Source organism: Strigops habroptila, chromosome 2, assembly GCF_004027225.2.
Source record: "Strigops habroptila isolate Jane chromosome 2, bStrHab1.2.pri, whole genome shotgun sequence".
Taxonomy (NCBI): Eukaryota; Metazoa; Chordata; class Aves; order Psittaciformes; family Psittacidae; genus Strigops; species Strigops habroptila.
The window spans coordinates 68,186,819-68,204,865 of NC_044278.2; the positions used below are offsets into that span (position 1 = coordinate 68,186,819).

At 44.8% G+C, this 18,047-nt stretch overlaps 1 protein-coding gene across 2 annotated transcripts in view; it reads left to right on the forward strand.

The window, feature by feature from the left end:
• Positions 1–239: 239 nt before the first annotated feature.
• Positions 240–18,047, forward strand: part of FGF14 (fibroblast growth factor 14) — a 397,509-nt gene continuing 379,701 nt past the window's right edge. The window contains exon 1 of one of the 2 annotated variants that reach the window (XM_030473576.1): positions 240–900. In XM_030473576.1, coding sequence (XP_030329436.1) covers positions 693–900 — 208 coding nt within the window. In that variant the 5' untranslated portion in view covers positions 240–692. The remainder of the gene's footprint in view (positions 901–18,047) is intronic. The other variant, XM_030473602.1, reaches the window with a different exon arrangement.

Below are 18,047 nucleotides of genomic sequence, written 5' to 3' on the forward strand. Positions count from 1 at the left end.
CTCCTCCTCCCCGGGCGCCCGCCGGCGACTGGGCGCCGAGGCTGCGGCGGGCGGCGCGGGGCGGCGCGGGGAGGGCGGGGGTGCTGCCTCCGGCGCGGCGCGGCGGTGCGGGGCGCAGCGGCAGCCGGGGCCGGGAGGCGAGCGGCCCGCGCGGGCGAGGGCGGGCGGCGTCTGGGGCGGCGGCGGCGGCGGGGGCTGCGGGGCAGCGGCGGGGGCTGCGGGCGGGGTCCGCGCCCGCGGCCGGCAGCGGTGTGTGCGCCTCAGCCGGGCTCGGCCGGGAGCTGGTGGTGCGCTCTCCCGCCGCGGGGCTGCACAATGGCAGTCGCTCAGTAGGATGGATCCTGCCGTGGCTTTTGTTCTGCAGATCCACCCATCCTCCTAGCAGTCAAGTACCAGGCTATGGTTTTCTCTCTGGGGATCTTTCTTCCGCGTTCTGCCGGTGTCTCGGATGAGGTTTTGGCCTCGGCTGGGATTTCACTACCTTACTTTTCGTTTGGCTTCTCGCTGAAAAAAAAAAAAAAAAAGGGATTTATTTTATTTTCTCTCCACGCTTTTGGTTATAGTCCGGTGTTGATCTAGGGGGAATAACCATTCAGCCTGGCTGAAAAAAAGCATCCGTTGAAAAGTCTCAAAGAAATATACCACGTGAGGAAAAAAAACTGGGAGAAGATCGGAATATAATCGGTTTTTCTATGATAAAACTGGTGCCCCTCTTCAGGAGAACTGGTCTCAATTTATTATTATGCAACCACAAGGATCTCTTCTTTCTCAGGGTGTATAAGCTGCTGGATTGCTTTTCGCCCAAATCAATGTGGTTTCTTTGGAACATTTTCAGCAAAGGATCGCATATGCTGCAGTGTCTTTGTGGCAAGAGTCTTAAGAAAAACAAGAACCAAACTGGTAAGCAATCCATTGCACTGCGTTGTTTTTCTTTTATGCTACCCTGTCTGTTGCTCGCCGAGGTAGATCTGCAATCCTGCTGAGGGGAGAAGGGGGAAATAGAAGGAGGCCAGCACGGACATGCATGTGCATACGTGTATGAATAAGCAAGGAGCGGTTTGGATTAGCTTCAGCCACTGTCACCACGGAAAAGAAAGAAAAAAGAAAATAGTCAAAGGCGACCTTAGCCTAGCCTGCATCTCTTAGTTTCTATGTGCTATTTCCAAGGAGGAAACTTTCGTATCGCTACCCTTCTTGAGGGGAAGCCGGTAGAGCCCCCCTTCCCTCTGCTCCCGTCCCCGATGCGAGCCCCCTGTGCACACCCCCAGTCAGTTTTAGGAAGAGGAGCCCTGGTCTCCGGGCTGGTGTGAGCCGGCCCTGCCTGCGGTAGGCGAGTGTGCCGGGGCTCAGGTCCTGCACAGCACTTTCTGATTAGCTTGCAATATGTCACCCCCCACCACACACGCACGCACTCCCACCCCCCCGCCTCGCTCTGCTCTCTGAGTCAAGCCCGGCATCGCCCGGCCCGGGGGCTCCCCGTTGTCACTCACTCCCCGGGACCCTAGGCCGGGAAGGTGCAGGGTGGGTGAGGGAAGCGGGTGGACACTTTCTTGGGGATTGTGCCCAGACGGCAGCTCAGCCCGCGATGCCGGGCGGCAGCACCGCCTGGGCGGCTGCATCGCCCCGCCGCCTCTCCCTGCCGGGCTGACCCCTCTGTGCACACGCCGGTGTTTCTGCGTCCATCTCCGTGTCTGCCTGGCAGCCAGAATCATGCGCTTCGGTTCAGCCCGGCTCCGAGGGGGAAACTTGCAGTGCATTACATAAGGAATGCAAATGTAGGTACGCCGGGCCGCCCGGGCCCGGGGTGTCACGCTGCTGCTGCTGTTGCATCCCTCTTGCCCGGGGCTACCGTGCGGCCAAGCCCGCGGCTTGGCGAGCAAGGTGGGCGAGAAGGGATGCTCGGCGGGCGGGAGAGCCTGGAGGTGTTCAGGGGAAACACCGGCCCTCCCCGCCCCCCCTACACCGGGCTCCGGACCCCCCGGCCGGCAGGCTGTCTGCAGGCACTTGTGTGCCTGAGGAGGCGAGAGCCTCTGGAGCCCGGGCTGTGAGGGGCGGGAGGGAGGGGTGGAAGGAGGGATGCCGTGTGTGCGCCCTGGTTTGTGTGTGCCGGCTGCCCTGCAGTGGCAGCTCCCGAGCTGGAGGCTCCTGACGCTGGCACTGCAGTGTAGTAGATCATAGGCTTCCGTTGCCGCTCTGACACCCCAACATCAACAAGCAGCAGCCCTGGCAGCCCGCACCCCTCTCCTCCCTGGCAGCCGGGGTGCCGGCTCCGGCTTTGCCCAGCTCAGGGCCGGTGCAGAGAGTCGAGGTGGGCACCTCGGCGGATTTTTTCTTGTCCCCCCGTCCCCCGCTCCCATTTGCCAGCTCGTGTCGCCCCTTTCCTCCCCGCCGCTGCCGCTGCAGCAAAGAGCAGCCACTTCTCGGCATACCAAAGAGGCCGAAATTCCCCGCCGGAGGCTGCGCTCAGCCTCCCGCAAAGCGCCCTTTGCTTCACTCGTCCCTTGGTGCTGCAGCGAGCCGCCTCCCCCGGCCGGGGGCAATTTCCAAGCCTTGTGCCCCCGCCGGGGAGGGATGGGGCAGGGCAGCCGGATACCTTCTCGCAGCCCCTGGGGACACCCCCTCTCCCCCTGCCCGGGCTGTGAATGCGGGGGCCGTGACCGCAGGAGGAGAGCGGAACAGCCGAGTGACTCTGCCTGCCCTGCCCGCTGCTGCCACCGCCCGCTCCCCCCGGGGGGGTCCGGCTCCAGCGCCCTGGTGCTCTGGGCGAGCTGCTATGCTCCGGAGGAAGGGCTTGGGGTGTGTTGTGTGTGGTTTCTAGACCTTTCAGTTTGCATACTGGAGGGGGGGGGGGGGGGGAGCCGGACAAACATACCCTCCCCCAGACCCCCACTCCCCAAAGGCCCGTGTCCTTTCCTTGCGGAGGGGACCCTAGTAAGGAAACGGCCCCTGAAACCGAGACGTGTCCTTCGGAATGTCAGGGCCCGCAGCACACCTTTCCCCCTCCCCAGGGACTTTGCCGCACTCGACCCCCTCCGCACGGGACGAGTGGGATTTAGTGGCAGAAGTGGCATTACACCCTGCCACCACCCTGCTCAGGGCGGAAGAATAAGCGGGGCGGACTGGGGGGGGGGCAAACACCCGGGGGGCCGGGCTGGAGAATCGCTGCCAAGGAGTGCCAGGGGGACACGGAGCGTGGAGTTGGGGATTGCAGCTACCCTCCCCGCTCGCACAGTTTGCGCTGCTCAGCTCCGGTCCGACGTGATCCCGGCCAAGCCGCATCATGCCCTGTCCTGACACCCCGTTCTCAGAAGCGCTAAACTGCGGCTAGCTGTCTGGGGAGGCTAATAATCCGCTTGGCCGGATTAGCTGGTAGCTCGGTCACAGGCGCTGTTGCTCCGCCGGTAGATCATCTCCATATAGGCTTGAGTCGCCCGCGGGAGCGCCGGGAGCCGGTGCCGTGATGCCCGGCCTCGTCCGGTGCCCTGACCCGTGGGGCTCCCCACTCTGCCTGCGGGAGCCGGCGCCTCCTCTTCCCCTCTGCGGCAAGGGGCTCCGCTACCCCTCCCAGGCCCTTCTCCGGCGTCCTTTCCAGCCAAACTTTTCAGGAGCTGCTGTATTTTTTTGATCTCAAAAGACATCGCACGAGCGAGCAGCTGCCGCTGATCCAACCGTGCGGAAAATCAAGCAGGTGAGGCAGCTCACGGCGGCTGTAATTTCAGTTCATTTAGCTATTTTCGGCCTGCTGCACTTTTCTAATCGTCCCTTTCAAGAGCTGGTCTTTTTCCAGAAATGGGACTGGGTGGCTCATTTCCAGATGTTCTTGCTTTGCAATTCCTCTCCACCTCTGGCTGCAGCCCTCCCTTTCTTGCATGACCTCCTCCCGGGGCTCCCCTGCATGCCGGGGGTCCCTTCTGGCCCTGCCGGGGCTACTGACACCAGGCAGAGCTCCAGAGTGAGGGGAGAGCTAGGCAGAGAGGGATGGGGTGTCCGGTGGGGTGTGTGCAAGTCTCTGGCACGGTTGCGTCAGGAGGCTTTGTTTTACCAATCATAGAAATGCAGCTGGCTGAAACCCCTTTGCTTCTAATTTGGTATCCCAGATAGAGGAGCTGCCTTTGTTTGCTACAGTTATTTACCTCTTCACATTTCTTCATAAGGAGAAAAACTTTGAGAATCAATAAGTGTGGCTTTGCTTGCACTGATTGAATTTGTTTGAGTTTTCTTGAGTTTAATAGTACAAAAAGTGACCGAGCTTCACATATCTGCAGCATCCTGTCCAGCATGAAAACAATTGCAATGTGCTAGCTTCCCGGGGCCTCAGCTACTTTTGCAATATTTCCCATCTAACTCTGCCCTTCCAGCTTGTCATACACACAGAGAGGACTTCACAAAGTGTGAGGGAAAACAGACTTTTTCTCACAAAGAATTAAAAGTTGCTCAAAACCATAAGGTCTGAGCTAGGGCTTGTAATGATAAGATGCCATCCTGGTGGCTCCCCCATGCCTTGAGGCGCTGAACTGGGTACATTCAGTTAGGGAATGGTTAAATCATGGGGAGGGTTTGGGGCTTGAGGGAAAATGGGGAAGGAGAGAATCCCTGGGTGTTTTTTTGAATTAAATACAGCAAATTAAAAGATTTATTTTATTCATTTTATTTTTTTTACTTAAGGACAGCTGTTAGGGTGCCAATGGGAGATGGGTTAGTTGGCTGGAGTACTAGATAGCAGGAACTGCTATCACATTTCACTCCTGGTAGTAACCCAGCAGACAGAGGACCGATCAGGTTTCCTCTCCGTTTACCTCCAAGGAGACGTGTCTCTCCGACTCAGTCAGGGATGCTGACGGGAGCGTAGAGGGAAACTGGCATTACTATATATTTGTTGCTGATAAGGGAATTTAGTTTCTGTTAGTATCAATCCCATATCAATCTCAAATACAAAACCTATTTAAAAAGAAGAAGATCTGAAATACAGCTGTGGCTGAACTGAGATCTCTTCATAGTCCCTTGTTAAACTCCATAAAACAGTCAGGCTGTTCTTTCATGGTCACTTATCACTTTGGTTAAGTTTCTAAGCACAGCCATGCAAGGATCTGTTTGAAATGGAAGCTTGGGTCCTGCCCATAAAATGTATAGTGTGTGTCTTGGTCTGAATTCTAAGAAAACTGGGCCTCCCCACTGCCCTCCTTACTCATAGAAAACAAACCTGCCACCAAAAGACAAAAGGTATTTTGCCTCAGTAAGAGCTGCAGGATTGGGTCCTTGAAGTTTCTTTCACGTGGGTCTGGAAAGCAGCTCTGACTGCCTAAATACCATAATTCCAATGTTAATGGAGCTGCGGTGGCTTCTCTCGCTCAAATGTAAAATTGCCTGTTTACATGTATTTCACCTACAGAAGTTTTGTCCTCTATGGAATGCATTTCCTGAGTTCATACAAATTTAATTATTCTTGATCAAATTAAATTGCATATTCCACTTGTTAAGGGGTGAAATTTATGCCTGCACATGTATCTCCCTACTGTGATAAAATGCTTATACCTAGTTCAATGTCTGCTAATGACAGGCCATTTATAAATGAATCCAAATATACAAAAGATGACTTAGGCTTAGGGGAAATATGAAAAATATATTTACAGATATCATTGGTTTAAATATTTATGTGTATGCAGTTTTCATTCGAGTTTCATGTTTATTCTGCTTGCCTGCTTTGATTATGTTAACTACATTAATTTTGAGCTAAAATTCCTATTGACTTCAAGTTTAGATAAGGAGTGGTTTAGATGTTCAGAATTTGTTCATTTGCAAAAATTTTCTGTCCAGTAAATGCCTATAAAAATATAATCTGGAGAGGAGAGAATTGTTTGAAACTGGCAACTGGTTTTTCCAAAGGACTTCATAAAGCTAAAGAAATAGGAATCAGGGCATTACTCTGAGTTTGAGGTGGCATTTTGTAGTCGGTGGGATCACTACTGAGGTTTTTCGTATAAGCACTCAACATGTAGTATGAAAAGCTACAAGTCTAGGATGATAAATGAAGTGGCTGTGCGCAAATTAAACTCTGCTGAATATTTACAGATGTTTGCCAAATGTGCCTGTGAGCTCTGCATTCTGTTGGAGCAGGTTTCATTCAGTTGAGGATGATCTTATTACTTTGAGAGCAGTGATTTGTTTCTATACCTAATTCTGTTTCAGACAGCTTTGGGGATTTTGGACACCCTGTTACTTCCCTATGTCTTGCTTTCCTGCTTGTTAAAAATCGCAGGCAATGTCTAAACATTGCACAAGTTTGGTGTTGGTCCTTTTGTTTGCTTTTTGCATTTCAGTGAATGATAGCTTTTCAAAGACAAATTAGTAGTTTACTGAACAACTTACCAAGGAACAAAACATTGCATGATCTTAAAATTTTGCTGTCTCTGTTGTGAAAAAAAATTGCTGTGGTGTAGCACAAGGTTTGATTTACCGGAGAGCTACTTGCCACTGCACAGAAAGAGTGTATATGGTAGAAAAACAGTGCACCTGGAAATGAACTTCACAGGGCTGGGGCCATGTTTAGTTCAGAAAGAGCCCGCTTCTTGCACAGAGAGTGTTTCTACTGTCAGAAGAATGAAGCGCCTGGGAAGAAAATCTTTCTTATTGGAGACCATGTGTTAATGTGCTCAAAGGAGTATATTCATCTTCAGACTGGCTATTTAAAAAGTTATTTATCGTGTTCTTGAAGTGGATCCTTAGAGGTTCTGAGCCACACAAAAGTACTGAAAATTATAATTGCAAAGAGAGCTGATGGTGGTTGGCACCATGATGGACTGAACTCACAGCGAGCAAAATGTAAGTCAGTCGTGTTCTTTTTAATATACTGTGCAGCAAAGGTAAATAGCATGTAAGTAACTAACAAAGTTGCTATTCAAATCAGGAACATGCTGACTTTGAAGGGAACCTTTTTGAGGGCAAAACCTTAGAAATAATTGAGTGAAATGCTTTTAATGGAGAAATGAAATGCAGGCTTGGTGTATCTGTAGCATATGCTGTTAGAAACACTCACATTAAATAGTAGCAAGGAAAGTAAATAGTTGCTGATGAGACAGCACTGAGAAGCCATAATAATAATATCTGCAATAAAATTCAATGCAGTAGTTTAGGCAACATACTATGGTGAACATAATCAACATTTTAATAGTTTGAGAGTTAATATTGGGTTGTGTGGGTCAAATGACGATAAGTGCATGCAGTTGCTAGCAGAAATTCATGGTGTAATTTTAGTGTCCGTATTTTGTGTTTTCACTCTGACACCTGCTCATTTTACTTTTAACTGGAAACAGCATGAGGAATTGCACTGAGCAAGTTTAACCTTTGCCTATGGAAGGCAGCATCTTGGAAATTGCTTGGCTTAATCATTTTGTGGCACTAAAATTAAGCTGGTCCCATCAGACCAGAACTGAACCAAAGGTTAAATGTTTTAATTCCACTGGAATTGTTTTGGCTTTTTCTCACAGATAGTGATACAAATAAACTGTAATCCTCTATAAAAAAATTGTTTTAAGTAGATTCCTGTATTTCACTGAGCTGATAAGGGAATGGACTTTGCTCTTCCCTGAAAATTCATCGTATCATCCATGTTTTTTTCATACAGTTTTGTCATCTGGAAAGATAAGAACACAGTGAGGATACAGAATGTGTGAGACTCATGGCTTAGCTCTTCAACATGCCCTGTCTCCAGCTCTGGGCTTTAGGTAGTGTAGGAAAACATCAAGACACTGGGCAAATCTAGGTTTGATCCTTCCCCTAATCTGCCCTCTCAGTTTTCAGCTGTCACTGGACTGTCTTAAGTTGGAGCTTTAATTAAGGCCACTGTACGTAGTAGCCACCTTTACTTGTCAAACAGCATTTCTATTTTGGGTATCAAAAGCTTGGCGTGGCAGTGAGCTCCACATAACCGTGTGCTGCATGGAAAGGATTTGTCTTTTCAGTGGGTACTTGCTGGTACTTCTCTTGTTGAAAATCAGAGGCTATTCCTGTTATGTGTTTGTGATTACTGTTAATGGGGAGCTTTTCAGGAGTGAATATCTCATCTATAAGGTGAAGAGCATTTCCTTCACGGTGCCTTCTCCTTCCTTGAACTGTCAGAAAAACTGGCATTTTCATCATGCCAGTTCCTGTGCAATGTAAGTTGCCTTTGCTGAGAATACGAGATGTTTCTGGCTTTGGAAGGCAAAGATGAGGCAGCAGCTGACACATCCCTTTGCATGCTGTGCTTTCGTCCAGCTAAAAGGAGTTAATTCCTGTGGATTTTCTAGGCCTATGGGATAAGGAAGTATCTCCCGCAAAGGGCATGTTTTCACAAAGTCCCTTCTCTTGAGGGAAGAGGCAGAGTATTTCTCCCTTGAACAAGATTTTAAAGAATTAAGCTCTACTGTGACCGAAAACTAGGATTTTGTAACAGTGTTGGATGGTTTGAACAGGAGAGAGAGCTTGCGTATAAAAACAAAGAGTTCTGTTTACATATGAATCTCTTGGTTCTCACCAATGCTAGCAAAGGAAATATACAGGAATTTCATTGCCCTTTAATGAGGTTTGAGCTGAAAATGTTAATTTAAAGAAGGCAAGTTTGCCAGACTTGTTACTCTTTCAGTAAATGTATTTTTAAGCATGTCCTGCTACACTTAGACAAAATGCCCAGACTAAACAGTTCCCAGTTCATGCTTCTCATTAGAGAAGTGCATTAAGGAGCGTTCCTAGTGCCCAGTAGTTTCTACACATATCACTCATTGCTAATACAGATACATTTACTGACATTGAATGAGATGAACAGGAACTACCCATGCAAAACATAGTGGAAAATGTAGAAAAAGATGTGGAAAAAAATATGAAGTAGGGAAATGCTTAAAAAAAACCCCAAACAGCTAAAGCGTTAGTATAATAATAACTTATAGAGTATCCTTTCAGGAATATCTTAATAAGAGTTAAATTAATAGTAGTGCTTATTAATTCATGGTGCTCATGATATGAAAAAAACACTTTACAGTTCTGATTTTCTTGCAACTAAAAATTGCAAGTCAAACCTAGACTACTAACAGTCCCTGAGAAACTGAACCTAAACGTGATTTAGGCAGATTATCCCACTGGGAGATCAACCCAAGATCTCAGATGTGAATTAACTTTAAGATGTCTAAAACACAGATGCAATTTTGTGGCTTAGACTTTTTCAGCTTTCACTAAAATCGATGTTTTAAGGTAGGATTAACAGGTGGATTAAAATCTGTACAGCCTCATGCCCCCAAGAGATTTCCTTCCAGTCCCTGTCAGTATAAATCTTTTTTTTTCTTTTTTATGTTTGTCCTCGTATGAAAGAGACTTTCGGCCTCAAAAAATAAGGTTATACGGACTTTCAGTACCAACATTTTCTAGTCTTGTGTTTTACTCAGACCTATTTTATCTCTGTGAATATGACCTTGACCCTTCCCAAACACTGTCTCCTCCATTATAACCTCTCACATCTCTTTCAGTTCTTTCACTCACTGCTTGTGCAGGCATCTCACCTTTTTACTTCGGCTTAGGGTCTCTGAGGAAAAGTAGCCCTTAATTATATTTCTGTCAGATATTTTCAAGTTCTCTCCAGCACTTCGACTAATCAGCTCGTGGCAGTGAGCAGAATGACTGTACAGATTATTGCTGATGTAATAGACATTTAGGATGGATGAAGGGTAGGCTGATGAACTATCTCTTGTTTTATTGGCATGAGCTGTATGAATGATTGCTTTCCCACTTTCTGTTCATTTACAGTAGCAGAACAGTAGCAGAAAGAAGTACATAAATGCAGAGGCAGTAAAGCAACTGATTGACTAGGAAGACAGTAAAATCAGTGAGAGGGTTCAGAAGATCTAAGAACAAATGTTGTCCCTTTCATTTGTTTTGAGGATTGTTTGAGGATATTAGCTGCTTGAGGATAAACTGCTTTATATGGGATTCTGCTGTTGAAGCAGGACTCCTGAGCTGTCAGGGAAGTTTTCTGGATAATATTGCTAAGCAATTCTTTCTTAAAATGGTAAAGAATTGCTTCCAAGTCCTGGCATTGTCTGCTCACATGGGTGCTACGTGCCTCCTTGAAGCCTGTGGCTATAGTACCCTGTGGCAAAATCAGTGACTGTATGTGCTATTAAACCCTGTGTTCTGAAGTGTTGAGCTCTGCCCACTTGCGCAAAGTTTTGAAACATTTCAGAGATGAATATTTTTACCTTTGAAACTGGTAGCATGGACCCTTCCATGGAATAGGGAACCTAAAAACAGTATGGGATTGTTTTACAGCAAATGTGTCATTATGAAGTGCTTATATTGAAGACACACATTTTTTTGAAAGAGGCCTTAATTTGTTTTAGAAGTGGACTTTAAACCCTGATAATGTTTGTGGAGTTGTAAAAATGTAAGATTAAAAAAAGCTGTTGTAGTTTCCTAGGTGATACATATCTGGGTAAAATCAATGACTTTACTCATGGCAGGAGGAATGTGCGCCATGGTAATGGAAATGGAGTCATTGTGATTTTGTGTTCTAGTTCATCTTTGCAGTTTATAAGAGATGATGTATGTGGGATATTACTGACATGAAGTGGAGATGAGTCCTGTGATTTGTGGGCCACAGGAGATACTCCCTACTCATTGAAGATTTCAGTGAAAGTGTATCTTAGAAGATGTTGGCTTTCTTAGAACTTCAACATCACACATGTTGATTTTGACCATTGTCATATACTACTGAGAAAAAATAATTGAACCTAAGGTTATGCAGGCAAATATCATGGTAGCTTAACTGTAGGGCTACTTAGTTTCATGGCCTCTTAGATGCTGGATGAGAATAATTTTGTTCCAAGTGTGCCAGCTGCTAGAAGGATGGAAGTGGAGGCAGCAGTTCAGGACCTTTTAACCAGGGCAGAAGTAAGCTGTAAATTGTGCAGGGTAGGTTAAATCTTGTAATAAAATATCAGGAGAAATGGTAATGTGAGGGTTCATTGTTTGCCGTGGCCCATTTTCCTTGGCTTTCCATGGCTGGCTGGAGTGACTATGGTCTAACTTGGCTGCCAAAAAGAATACCCGCTAGTAGATTTAAGATGGAAGATGAAGAAAACATAAATACTAAGCCCTTGTAGTCCTATATATAGGTTAAGAATTTGGGGGTGGAACTTGATGAAGTTTGAACAAAAGTAAGTCAGAATGCGATGTTAGTACATTAGGTGAGATTTTTTTCAAGTGCTGTGTGGATGATACATGAATAGTGTGGGATGCTCTCTCTCCCACTTATTCTCAGAGGGAGTTGAAAAACCAGAATGACAAAAGAAATTATAAAGTAAATAATAAAGGGATTAAGGGAATCTGTAGTCATTTAGACATGTTAGTGATAGAGAGTCCTACTGGAAAACAGAATTTAGAAATTGTTTAAGCTACTTATCAACTGGAGAGCAAATAGATATGAAATTTAAGGACATTTTCATAGAAAACATCTATTTCTAGAAGTGTTTCTTTCCCAAGGACATCTAAGAGAGTTACATTTGAGAGTCTAGCTTCTCTCAATTTATTCCATTTATAGCTATCTTTCCAAAGGTGAGATATCCTTGTAAATGTCGCTTTGCTTTATAACTGAAGGTGCTCCCACACTCTCATGAGTCTACCAGCTGTCACTGCACAGCTCCGGAGCAGTGGCCTCCAGGGTGACCTTAGGGTGAGCATCTAGTGCCTACTGCCTGCCCGCCTGCTGCCGTGCAGATGCTCTGCAAGCTGCCTGCGCAAGCATGCCAGGCAACCCTTGCTGGTTCGGACCTGCATGGGCATGTAGAGTCCTACGTGTGCTCCAGCCACCTGGGCTAGCACCTGAAGGCTCACTTGCAGGAGAGATGGCACACAAGCCTACTCATGAGGGTGGCCCTCAAGCTCAACTGAGACAGTCAGTGTAGTTGCCACAGTAACTGATGGTGGGAGGAAATGTATTATCCTCCATCAAAAAGAAAAAAAAAACAAAACAACAAATGCAACAACAACGGCATCAAAAAATTACAACTTTTAAAATGTAGTGTTACGTGTTTCTATGGATCTTAAACTTTGGAAATCTGTGTTTCAGACACCATGCACTGGGCAGTATGAACTACAGAGGTATCCAACACTGGAAGCATTTGAGTAGTTTTTGTTTCTATCAGGAGGTTTCAAAGGCATTTCTGTACACTTACAAGCATTAGAACTGTGAAGGAAGGTAGTATAGGTTCAATATTAACTTGCCTTTTTTTTCCAATAGCTAATTAAGTCCACAGTCAAATAAGCCAAGAATGTTAGATGCCATTCAGACCTAGCAGATCACCATAAATCTGTGTCAAGAAGCTTATTACTGGAGATCATAAAGTAACTTCAAAGGTAGAGCCAATCTCTTCTTCTCATTAACAGATGGCGAGTAAGAATTGTGAGTAAGAACTGTCCACCTTCAGTTTGGCATTAATATCCTTCCCTTACCTTAAACTCCTTCTAGTTGTTCAGGAACCTAAGACTGAATTTATATTGCTTAATTAAAAAGGGCCAGGGATTGACCCAAGTCCAAATAGCTCTGGCTGGCTCATGTCCACATTACTTGCAGTTACCACCCTCCCTAGCAGATTTGGCTTGGAGAGAAGTAGCTGAAGTCGTCCAAAACCCCCTGGGACATAAGGAACAAGTGTGGATGACCAGGGGTCTAGCACTTCTTTTGTTTAGGAGTATGGGCACAGCCAAAGAGGGTCAGAAAATCCCCTTTCACTTCCGCTAAGGAAAGTTAGTGCAAGCTGTGCTTGTAGGGTGATTTAATTGTGCACCCAGCCTCAGTGTGGGAGCACACCTGGACTAAAAACAGCATATGACACCATCCCAGCCAAGCAAAGGGGATATTAGAGCTTCAGTAGAAAGATTGAATCCCAGCTTCATCCTTTGAGGAAGGAGCACTTGGAAAGGGTCTTTCCACGGGTTCTTGGTTAACCCTGTGAAAAGCTCATGGAGGAAAGGGACCAGAATACCCCTCACTTTGGAGTAAGTCTGGCAGCTGAGCAGCAGAGACCTGAGACAGCAAGGGACGCATCACTGAGAATTTCTGAGGAGGGCAAACCAGACACAAAGGGATGCTCAGTCTTGCTGGGGAAAGCAACAGATTTCCCCTTTCTCTTCTCTCTGACAAGAAGGTGCAGGTCCAGTGTAAGGAAAAGTTGAAGGACAGGAGGTTTCCTCTGTTTCTAAAGAAAACCTTTTTCTTCCACTTCACTGACTTGTACTTGCTTTCCTTCTCACTGACCTTACTAGGGATCACCCCTTCATTTGTGTGAACATGTGCACTGAGACTGACAGTATCGGTCATCTGAGTAACCTGTCATTTTACAGCACACCCATCTTCTCTTTGCTGAGCTATATGGACATAGACCTGAGTCGCTGCTGCTTGTACTTCTTGATCTTCTTTGAAGTAAAGGGTGCATATCTCTTTCCACATGACTGTCAGTCCCTCTCTTCCCTTATATAGTTGTGAGGAGCACAAGTAAAGAAACATTTTTACTGGTTATTGATGCTTTAAATATTTTGGCAGGCTAAATCTGGTCATGATCTGTGAATTAGAAGAATCTGGCTTATAGTCTGACAGTATGTTCCAGTACCTTTGTGTGTATTTGGCCTATATTAATGAAAATAAGAAATCATAAAGCTGTTGGTTTGTGGGTTTTTTGTTTGTTTGCTTGTTTTGGTTTGGCTTGTGTTTTTTAAATAGTCTTAGGGAAAATCAGTTTACATCACTTGGAATCTCTTGATTCTTTTCTTTGAGGACGCAGAGGGTATATTTACTCTTACTTTTACTGCTAAATATGAAAAGATTGAATTTAACCAGTGGATTCTCCTCTTTTCATGAATTCCCTGAAAACCCCTCAAAGTAACTGTTCCTTTAAAAATTAAAAATCAGAAGAAACTCAAGTATCATTACTTAATCTGGGACTAAGAAGGGTGTTGCATTTAACAAGAACAGAGATTTTTATGTTTTCAAGGCCTACAATAAAGCCAATTGTGAAAAGCTCTGATGATGGGACATAGCTTTGTGTTGCCTTAGAATAGAGCACAATGGGGGGCTGTGTTCAGCATGTGGGCCATTTATGAAGAGCTGGAATTTCTGAAATCACTCTAACCAATTTGTAAATTTGGAAGTTGAGTCAAATCTTTTAAGCTGGTAAAGTCTCTTTAGCAATAGAGGAGTAATAGAGAGTAAAATATAAATACTTCTCCATTTATCAGGTATCTTGGAAAATATTTCTTCAGTTAGCAGCACATTAATGTAACATGACTAGGATCTTTCACATGGCATGACAATTAAGCTGATTTGGGACAGACTAACTGTGTTAAAATTCTTTCCAAGAATTAAAATGTATTTTCTTCATTCCCCCTTCCAGGCTGGTGAAATTAAGTTCTTTGGTGTCTTCTCATTTACAGTGTCTTTCTTTTTGACATTCTACCTGAAAACACCAGCTTTAATCCTTCTGGAAGTTCCTTGCTATTTGCTTTATGCTGCAGTGCTCCATTGTCAGATTAGGTCATCAGAGGTCTCCAAAGAAGGGTTTTACCAGAGGATAAAGGGAGCATGCTTTCCATGACCAGAGATTGGGACCATTCTTGTGATGGAAGTGAGCTTTGCCTTCAGAGAAAAAGAAGGGAGAAGGTTGGGGGTTTTTTTTGGCTTTGTCACACTGTTTTGGGTTTTTAAAATCTAGCTAGGTTGAAATACTCAAATTCTTTCTTGCTAATCCACCACTCCTTGGTCTCTGCAAAGAGAGGCCTCCGTTTCTGTGGAAGACAATAATTTTCTTGTACAGATAAATGGTTCTGTGCTTAATCTACTATTATGTGAATAATTCTTACAGCATCAGCCTCAGTCTGCTCCATCTTGTCTATTTTAACTTACAGTGACTAACTTGCAGAAGAAGCATGTCTTCTCCACTTTGCATTCAAGGACATTAATGTATAATGAAACTAATTTAAGTCTACAGAAACCAAATAGAACAAGCAGCAAATGAACAGCTGAGACAGAACAGCAGTTTTGCCCTGTGTGGACACAGTCCTCTTGGGTTTTCCCCTCTAAAAAGAATGGAGCTTTTTCTCAGAATCCTAAAGTTCTTGTTTTTTTTCATTGCCCTATCAAGTACAGGCAACAGTGTAGACCAGAACAAACTGGTTCACAAATAGATTTCATGAGTTTCAACGTGTCTTCAATGGGGGACCTTAAAGCAAATTTATGAAATGAAAGGCTGAGTTGGCAGGAATTTCTAATCCTTTTGAAAAATACTTCTAAAAAGGGAATATCAGGGAATGAAAGTTCAAGCTGCAAATGTTGCAGTATACAAATTAGTAAGCGGATCACCTGGTAGTCTCCTTGCCCCAATACATGGCACTAATACTTTCTCCCTGAGGGTAAATGTGCAACAACAGTATCCTAAATTGCTGACAGAGTCCTATAATTTATTTTTTATTTTTTGTTTTCTTAATCCAGTACAGAAAGATCTGGCTAGTGTAGAAATAAGTGGCATCAGTAGATACTGACAGTAATTTTCAAGGAAAAGTGCTAAAAATTTTAATTCTTTTAAGGTTATATGTAATGGTGAGTTTACGAAGCTTCTCAGAGAGCACTCGTGGAATGGACAGTATGCAATATGCTGCCCAGTGAACTGCAGTACACTCAGCTAAGTATGAAATAAAGGTCCATCACTGAAAGGGAATGTAAAAATTATTGCTTTAAGTTCAGTGCTGTTTGTCTTAGGAGGGCAGTTAAGCCAAAAATCTCCATGATACTAAGCTCAGTGTTCATAGTACCCTCTGTAAGCGCCTGAGCCTTGTGAACTGAGAATACACTGAGACAATCAGGCAGCTGAGTAGTAAAGCAGTGTTTTCTGGAGAGTTTATAGGAACTAATTATATGCAATTTGTTTAAATTAGTGGTGAGCAGTTCTACATTAACAATTGTCTTAGTGCTAATAAATAGGAGTGTCTGGAGTGTGGTACTTCGCAGGCTCCAATCTTACCCACGCTTTAAGAGGAGTCAGGTCTTCTAACACGCTCAATGCTTTCATACCAAAAGCTCAGATATTTTTACAAGCTCATTTTACATCAGTGTGCTTTTGCATTCCTGTCTTCTTTTTTCTGTTTTGTTCATAACTGGGCAAACTGTTGCCACACTATTTTTGAGGTCATAAATTACATAAATTTCCTTTAATAGCCCTGTTAAGAGACACCATTTTGTAATAATATTCCATGGCTGATGACTGGGTAGACTGCTCTTGCTCCTAGACACAGAGTTGTCTAATTAGAGAAGATCCTGTTACAGAGTTCTCTAACCTGTATTTCCTCTTCTTAGCCCACAGAGGACCTGGGCATGGGAAAATTCCTGTTGCCAGTGCCATGGCTTCTGCTACAGTCCATCTGCTTATGCCCCTCCTTCCTCCTTCAGCTCTTTCTTCGCATCTTCCTTTCAGATAAATTTGTTAGAGAGAAAGTGAAAATCACGCTTCACAGCACCCAGCAGGGAAATTTGTCCACCTGGGCATGGGGTTTGGAGCAAGGCTTTCTCACCAGTCTTTCCACTTCTATGGGTACAACACAAAGCTCCTGCCAGTTCACATCCTTTGCTGTGGTGCAGGGCCTTGGCAGCACCATGGGTTTCTGCGTATTTTAAATCCAGACTGATTTTAAAATGCCTGAGAGCTAGGACAGCTCTGCTGTGCTCCATATGAGATCTCATGGCCTATCTTCTGTAGTTCCCTTCAGTGACGTGAGGAAGTATCCAGTGCCTGCATTCAATGCCATAGTGACTATTACCATCATCCTTGGAGCACAGCGCATGGCCCTGCCACCCAATGAGGTTCAGCGTGGCAAAGCTGTTTTGTAACAGAAGAAACCTTTGCTTTAGGAGGGAAGAGATTTTGAACTTTGAGTTTGTTGTATTGTAGGGCGAATACTGTCCTTCCGAGAACAAGCTCAACTCCGAACAAATTAGGGTAGATTTGAATAACAGATGGGAAGGAAAAAGGCTTCTGAAATTTCTCTAGAGAGAGCACAAGCTCTGCTCACTGTAGCATCCAGCCTGTGTGCAGAGGGATTTGCGTAAGTAGAGTAGAAGGAGGAAAGAGCAAAGCCGGTAAATGTACTGGTACCCAGATGTCTTGCAAATGAGCTTCAGATTTTGTGGCTAAGATACCAAAATTTCAGGATCTTATTACTAAAAGTTCTTCTGTTCTACAGAAGGTGAAAAAAGAAAGGTAGTTTCAATTTTATTATAGAGACCCTTCCTGCACTTCCATATGCTATACTGATAGTATTCACTATGCGCTCCTCTCCCTGCTCTTCCAGGCTTGTGGATACCATTTGTCTGTTAATACTTACAAAATTACCTTTATTTTCATTCTTCTTCATCATGCAGCAGCCATTTCAGCTGTGTCCACTCGACTTTGCTCCATTTTTGGCGATACTGTAATGAGGATTTAAGAAGATAATGTCTAAACAGGAGCCAAATAGTCATATTTATGATGGATGTACAAGGACCCGAAAGAACACTTACAGGACAATTTTGGTTTTACTGCCCTGATATCTCATAGTTTGGCATGTACAAGAAACATGAAGGATTTTTCAGTGGATGCAAGTTAGATTAGATTTTGTTTCTTTGCAGGCAATTTTTAGTTTAAAAGGTCCAGGGATAATTTGAGAGATAAACAGATTAATACACGTTATACAAATTCCCATCCTGCTGTTAACAGATTACAAAATGTTCTTAAAGGTGAAGTGCAATGTTAACAGCAGGATCGGGCTCATGATTTAGTTGTCATGTCTTGGAATATCAGTTGTGTTAAAAAACCCAACCCTTTTTGTTTGGAGCATTCAACCCCAGCCCTGAGGTCTTTTCAATAAGGAGAAAGACTGCCCTTGGCTAGGATGAGTGTTGGAGAGAAAATTTCGCTATGATTATTTAGTAAATGGGATCTATTCAGTTATCAACAGTGTAAAATAGAAGGTGCAAATGGCCTGTTCAGTTTTTAGGGGTA